Source organism: Halyomorpha halys, unplaced genomic scaffold (assembly GCF_000696795.3).
Source record: "Halyomorpha halys isolate HHAL.00 unplaced genomic scaffold, Hhal_1.1 Scaffold2195.1, whole genome shotgun sequence".
Taxonomy (NCBI): Eukaryota; Metazoa; Arthropoda; class Insecta; order Hemiptera; family Pentatomidae; genus Halyomorpha; species Halyomorpha halys.
The window spans coordinates 249,634-257,468 of record NW_027112476.1 but is presented as its reverse complement, the minus strand read 5'-3'; the positions used below and the strand labels follow the sequence as shown (position 1 = coordinate 257,468).

The 7,835-nt window shown below is 32.2% G+C and overlaps 1 protein-coding gene across 1 annotated transcript; it reads right to left on the bottom strand.

Annotated features, from left to right (window-relative positions):
* Positions 1-2,687: 2,687 nt before the first annotated feature.
* On the bottom strand, positions 2,688-3,222 carry LOC106691261 (uncharacterized). Its single transcript, XM_014436973.2, has 2 exons — positions 2,973-3,222; positions 2,688-2,895 (listed from the first exon to the last, which is right to left on the bottom strand). Exons 1-2 carry the CDS (start codon positions 3,183-3,185, stop codon positions 2,737-2,739), a joined length of 372 nt encoding a protein of 123 aa, XP_014292459.1. The 5' UTR covers positions 3,186-3,222; the 3' UTR covers positions 2,688-2,736.
* Between the last annotated feature and the right edge of the window lie 4,613 nt (positions 3,223-7,835).

Sequence of the window (7,835 nt, the reverse complement as noted above, 5' to 3'; positions counted from 1 at the left end):
CACAGTATCTGGGTCTGCTACGGAGTGTGGGCCAAGAAGCATGGACTGGTTCCGGAATACCAGTAGAACTTCGGGCCCATTAGCTCTGGCTGAAAGGGATCGGAGCTCATCGGGACCTGGACCATCCATGAGAGCTAAGAAGAGGCCTTGGAACAGTTCTTAAGTGACCGAAGGTCAACCTGGAACCTTCACTGGAATCTTCTTTTGGGGCCTAGAACGATCCAGAGAGCTGATGCCAGGCGGGTGGGGCTGTCCCAGGATGTTGAGGAACGATCTGGCCCTTCAACTTCTGTTCATCGGGACCGAAACCCTCCACTGAGAAAAGGGTAAGGTCCTCCCAGGGAGGTGGTCCAACCAGACCATTATTTTTAACGCTGCGGGATGCAGCCATTCCCTAATCTATGAAGGACATGGAAGCTTGGTCAGGATGATCAATATAGACAGGATGATGGCTCTCCTTTCTGATCTCCAGGTGAAGATTTATAGGGGCACTTATTATAGTGCTAAGATTGAAGGGGCTACCCCACAGAAACCGTACAATGGGGTAAATTGTTTTACAGACGGATCCTTAATGGAACAAGGCTCTGGAGCAGGAGTATGGAGGATGGACAAACATAGTAAAGTATCTGGATACTTATCTAGCCCACTCCAAATTGATGGAAGAGTGTAATATTAATTTAAACTCCCTTTCTTTACCTAACAAGGTGCGGTTTGAATGGGTCATAAATGGTCATGTGGGCTACCTAGCTAGGAAAGGATCTGAGACCGCTCCCTTTATACCTAACCCCATGTGTGGAATTAGTCTCAGCCGTGCGTGCGAAGAGACAAATCAATATGATGGGTGAGGGCAAGGCTGGGTTATTTTGGAGGAACTCCAGAGGACTAGAGTAGTCAAAGTTGTACCTAAAGGGATCCTGTCCAAAAAGAAGTAACACACTTCTTATTATGGCAGGAGCACGCAGTCCCCAATCTGCAGGTTCTGCAGAAATAATAATGAGACTGCTTACCACATTGTTTGTAGATGTGGTGTATTAGCAAGGGTACGATCCCTTACCCTTGGATAGAATCGCATCATAGACACTACAATATGCGAGAAGGTTGATCCGTATACAAATCCAGATTCGCAAAATATAAGTTTTTTGCTTTTGGTTAATATTTTTATAAGACAGTTTTTGGGGTGTTAAATCCGAATTTGAAGATATATTTCAATTTGATTTTTTTTTTACCCAACATTCTTTTATTTGCTGGCTATTAAAAATTAAGTAAAACATGTATATCATCTTCCTTAATAACCATTGGTCTTGGAAATGTACTTCCATCTAGCACCTAGAGACTTCGTTCTTATCATCAAAACGAGCGAAAATTGGTTTTTCCACTAGTGATATTCAAAAATTTCAATTTGATCAAACTAAGCAGTAGAAATAAAGTTTCCAAGTTATTGATTTAGGAACATGCATGAAAGTAAAAGTGGTTTACCAAAACCCTAAAAAATACAATAATGACTTCTTTATTATTATTAAATTAATTCATGTGAATATTCAGTCCCTCAGCAAGTGAACAAAATTTGATTTTTTTTTAAATGTTTTTGGGAAAGATTTATATATAATCTTTTTTTTAAGAGGGAAGAAAGGGCCTAATAAAACTGATTTTAAAGATAGTTTTCTATTCGAAAAATGTTCTCCCTAATTTATTTAGTTTGCTTGTTAATTTTATAGAAATTTCTGCATACATTTTATTTTCTATATACTCTTTTACTGTACTGCCTATGTTTTAAAAAAATAAACCAAAAAAATATTCCCTTCCTGTTTTACCATTGGTTATGGATCTTTACTTCCATCTAACAAGGGGATACTTATTGTTATTATTAAAAATAATCTTTCCAACAGCTCTAAAACATTTGAATTCAGTCTAACTAAGCAGGAGCAATAAATATTTCTATTTGTTGATTTAGAAACATGGAAAGTCCACTTCCTAGGCAAGTGGGAAAAATATAAGATTTTTGTATTTGATTAAGAATACAATATAATATACAACTAAATTTTTTTTAAAATTTTATAGAACCTTGTTTGTATTTTTAGTTTAGTGATTATTTTAGAAAAATATATCACTTTCCTTATAACCCTGGGTCGTGGAAATGTATATCCTCATTCTATACTAAATCCAAGATTCATCGAGTGACATTGCAGTGCAAACTTAATCGTTATATAATTTTTTAAATTAGTTAATAAGATTATTTACTATGAAAGTAAAAGTTTTTATTTGCAAAATCCTAAAACATACAATAATGACTTCCTTTTTTTCATAAAGTGTAGCCTATTGGAGTTCGATTCTAAGCCATATTGGTTATATTTAAAATATTCTTCTGGAAGCTCATGTCTAACCAAATAACTCTGTTTTTAGTGATATACTTGTCGAAATGTAATAAAATTATCATGTGACCAACTTTGTGGGTCAGGCCAATTTCGCACTCATAGCCTCATATAAATACATTATTCCTTTGTTATTGTTTTACGAGTTAGGACATGGCTATTAAGAACTGCGGAAAGATATTAAACTCCAAATAAAAATTTATAAGAACAGAAATTATATTTAAAAAACTATTAAAAATAAATGGAGTAATGGAATAAATTGTTTTTCCAGGTACTAAATAAGGTACTATGCATTGGAACAGGTATTAAAAAGTAATATTCCTCCAGGAAAAAATATATTTCCTTATAACATCTCCATCAGAAACAATTACAAGATGGGATTCTGAGTTGATACTCCGGCTGTCTGTACGATCTGCCTGATCTCAGCGAGATGGTTGACGTGTCCAGAAACCACCATACACTTTCCTGGTGAGCCTTGACAGCTGAAGACAGGAGACAAGCAGCATGGCTGACCTCCAGCAGAACACTGTTGGAAAATATGATAGTCGTTGATTAAATATATCTATGATTATTTAATTCTTATTATTTTTTGTTGTTACTTACTGAATTTCCATTCGCTATGCAGTTCTGTGTCACTAGAGAGCTAGGGTTGATTCCTTCCATGTTAAGGAAACCGAGGATACCCTGAGGAGTACTGAGGTTAAAGTTCATGTTCATACCAGCCATATTACCCATACCACCCATCCCCGAAGGTGCCTGGGCTGAAACACCTGCGACTGCCAAGACAACGACGAATAGGACTGCAGATGGGACCATGGCTGAGAGAAGAGTCACAGAGGTCTGTAAGGTTTGGTATTATATAGTTCTCGAGGACCTACACAACATACACTAGGCCATTACTCATGCACTGATAGCGTAAGGAGCATAAATTATCTGTGCCCTTGGTGTTAGAAATTAAATTATTTACAATTGTACAAAAAAAAAATACTACAAATAAATTTTATGAATGTTTCAATTAGTCATGAAAAAAGATGTTCATTGGTATTTAATTAATTTATAAAATGACGTATGAACAAGTGACTCTAGTCTCTTAAGCCTGTTTTGTTGGCATAAAAATCAAATAAAAAAATACTTCCTATAAATTATAAAGCACATGTTTCGGCCTGTAATACAGCCTTAGGTATATAGAACTCAAGAAAAAGATACCTGGTGAGAACGGGCCAACTTTACAGCAAAACGTAGAGTGGAGTAGGGCATGGTGTCAATGTTGATTCCTGGAGACAGAAGTTAAAAAAATTATTTCTTAATTAATTTATACATTTATAAAATGACTTATGCTAATGGAATAGTGACCGAACTGAGCTGTGATTACAAGATATGAGATAATTTGATAATTTTGAAGTACCTATATATTGGGAACAGAAAATGCAGAAATTATGATTGTTTGACTGCTGAAACCTATGTTAAAAAATCCTAATACGAAATATCCTTGTGACATTACTGTTTAAATTCAGAACAACAGAAGAGATATTATTTAACAGTAGATACAATCATCATATAATCATGCTGAACCAGGACATCCTCATTTCCTTAATGTTTACATGTGGGAGAAAAAAGTCAACAAGATTATTCTTCAATAATATTTATTAAAAAAATATATATTTAAAATTTCTACTAAATCATTATTTTATAACTTCTGCCTCTTTTAACGAGCGGAATCCTTTGAGCTTCTAAGTATTTACTATTGTTTAATATTGACTTTTCAATAGGTTTCAGATTTAGCATCCATTCCTAGAGGATAAACAGGAGTTGTTGACCGGATAGGTTAAACAGGGACAGAAATTAGGTCGCCATCTCTTGTATTAAAATAAATTTTAAAATTATAAAAAGCCTTATCCAAGTGAATCCCTAATAAATTCAATACAATACTCGAGAGGGTCTCTACGTTCAAGTACATTACAATAATTAGGTTGCTCTGATCTTTTGTTTCTATAGAAATAGAGTCAAATTTAATTAATTTTAAATCTTCAAAACTTAAATAAATGGTTATAATTTCTTATGACAAATGCTTATAAAGAACAGCAAATATCACATCATTGTAAAATGGCCTGTAATCTCATTAATAAATGTTCTTCCTATAACTAAGTTGAATTCAAGTGGTAGCTTTAAATAAAATTATCCTGTTTAACCTCTATACTAGTTATCTAGTGTTACAAAATATCCTGTTTCTCTTATACTTTTACACAGGGTATCCTGATTTTTTTTTTTTTTCTAGTTCCTTTATTTGATTTAACACTTTTTAAAAATTATTAAGATAATGTTCGATAAGACTTAAATTTAATAGTTACATTTAATGTTGTTGTTATTGGAAACTAGTACTCTCTAATGGGTATAGATCGAGAAGAGGGTAGGTTAAATTCTGGTCTAGTGTTTCTAATTGGTCAAGACGTGTACTATGCATGTCCACGTCTCCTAACCTCAACATATTTCAAAGATAGTGTTAATTTTCTAACCTTTTTTATTTCCTTTCAAACCTAAAACTAGAATTTTCGATAGGACAGAGTACTTTTATTACGGATTCTAATATTAAATAGGATTTTAAGAAGAATCCATTATTGGGCCTATCCATTTCAAGAATCCATTTCAATAATAGAAATTAGGATGGGTGAACTTGCTTACTGAGACACTTTATATATTTTATACTAGGATTAATAATTTTTAGTAGTTTACAATGTTATTAAGTAATATTATTTAATATTTATTGAATATACAGGTTAATTTTCCATAATAGTATTCCTTATAATAATAGATACATTTGCTATGGTTATTCAAATAATTGCTTTTAATAACTAAGGATGATCAACAGCTAATATAGAGGTTTTATTATTTAACATTTTTTTTTTTATCTCCTTTATTAAATAGATAAATAACAGAATTAATATATATCTAAATATATACATACATATTTAGTGTCCTTCCTTTGCCACATGGCATTATAAGGGTTTGGACTGGGTTCGCTGAAGGCGGGGGTTATAATAATGGCCTGGAGCCACTGAATCCTTAAAGATAAAATAAAATATTAACAAAAAATAAAAATAAAATGATTATTATTTTTAACCTAAATAGGTCCTCATTTCTGGTCAACGGCAATTAAATTAAACAGGGAATATCTATCTGCATGAGATTGAACACGATGTTTGTTTTTCAGTAAACTAATTAAGTTTTACACCTCTTGTTAATAAAAGGTTAATAAAATAATAATATTTTATCTTGAACATTATGAAAGTTTTATAATTCCTTGAGCCTTTAGAGAGATACCCGTCTCCGCTAAAAATAGCTAACTTAGCGACTGTGACAGAAATAATATTGCTAGTAACTATGAAATCATAAGAACTATAAGGACCATTGTCTTCTGGAACAACAATTATGCATCTTTCACTTACTAATTCAATGGCATCATTGCAAGAAATATTTGATATTGATTGATCCATAGCTATTAATGCAGTTGCATTTCTCGATCTTCACAAAAAATACAAAATGTTGGGCTGTTTGTTATTATGTATTTTCTATTTACCAGAAGAAGAATTATAAGTAACATTGCTTTATTGAATAATTAGATTTTTTTCAATTTATACATTGATAAGAATAAACTAAATTCAGTTATGATTTTTAATCGATTTATAGGCCGGTTGAGACACGTTTATATTCATCATTTTAAAAAATAGTGGTGAAATTATGCAATGTATGAATTAAATATTTTCTGTATTTGCTGACGAATATTGTTAGTCCTAATCAGCTTTTACAATATCATTTATTATTATTAGTTTCCCGAATTATCTTTTCTAGATCTTTTTTCAGGGGTTACAGATAGTATTTTTCCTAAGTTTGTCTTTTGTCGTTTAAATATTAGATGGTGGATAATGTAGAGTCCAAAATAAAATTACTTTATTAGCTGCACAAATGAAATTTAAAAAATGAGAAAGATTATAGGTTTTTTAAAAATTAATTTAACTGCTGGAGATATATAATACTTTATACAAGTTTCTAAAGTAAAATTTTTGTTGAGTTACAATTTTATGTCTTCTTCCGGTACCAGTCGGCTAGTTGTGTCTGGAGTCAGAATTTCTATGTAGGATCCTTGGCTGTGGGTAGCTCTGGTCGAGTGGGCTAACTTAGCAACAATACCTGGTGTGAGATAAGCTGCCAAGTTCCTCAGATCATAAATACAGCAGTGATACAGTGCCTGTTCGAGCGCCAGATAATAGATAATGTAGAGTCCAAAATAAAATTACTTGATTAGCTGCAAAAAAGAAATGAAATAAGCGAGATTAAAACTAACGGTGTTATAGACTGACCAAGTACAATAGACAGAGAAATGGGGTTTATTTGGCATGCTGAGACCTATCAATATTGTCACACCATAGTACCATTGTTTGCCTTTTTTGTAGGCTATCGAAAGTAAAATTGTTTGGTTGCTGAGGTCTGGTGAATAATTCCGAACCACAACAACCCTTATTTAATGTTTGATTATAGGAAAATAAAATTGGGATAGTTTGGGAGCTGAGGTTTGAAGAAACGGGCGGAAATATTTACAATATTGAGAAAAAGTGATGATGAACATAGGAGCTGACGGTTGGTTTATTCAAAAGAGATAAAAATTAATTCTCAAACCTATTAAATAAATGGTTTAATAACTGTTTATTACCGAAACTTATTTTTCATAGATACCCTCGGAGATTTCACGGTCATTATTTTTAAAATTTATTAATATACTCCATCTTTCAAAATTATTTCAAATTTTATTTGAAACTTTTTCTAATTTTTATTGTTTAATACGTAAATTTACTGTTAATTAGAACAGAAAAATAATTTTCTTTGAAATTTATATTGGTTTCCAAATTGTTTTATAAAACTATTTCCATAGAAAGTATCATAATTTGTATATAATTGATAAACATAAAATTTTACTAAATAATTAAAAAAAAAGATCTTTATGTAAGCTTATATAGCTTCTGAACCTTTTGCCTTACGTTTACGGTTAATTTATGATAAATTCCTCTTTTTGGGGGAGTACACGATACAGAATGATTTCTAAATTATTGTAATTTTTTTAGAGCCCGTATCTATTAACCATTTACAATTTAGGTTGTCTTTAATAAAAGGGAATAGGTTATAATCGACTATGTTGTGTTTTTGAATCCTATCACGACTCTAAAATAAAGAGTGTCCTTAAAATTTTGCCATTCATATGCCATTTCATAAAATGGTTGTTTGTTCTCTTGGGATTGGCTGGATCGCCTAAACAGGGTTTGTCCAGCTCATGGGTTTACCCACGATCAAAACTAAAGATGGAGGAAGCAAGATTATAAAATAGGGGGTTTGAGTGTTTAGAGAGTTTATAATGGAAGGAGTGATATCTGGTTCGGGCTAGATCGGTTACATAGGGAACATTAAGGTCTTTATGTA

Bases quoted from the DNA above. Each gene is read 5' to 3' on its own strand.
- LOC106691261 (XM_014436973.2), bottom strand. From the start codon at position 3,185: ATGGTCCCATCTGCAGTCCTATTCGTCGTTGTCTTGGCAGTCGCAGGT. The intron at 2,896-2,972 runs GTAAGTAACAAC...ATTTTCCAACAG, and splicing joins GCATAGCGAATGGAAATTCA to TGTTCTGCTGGAGGTCAGCC.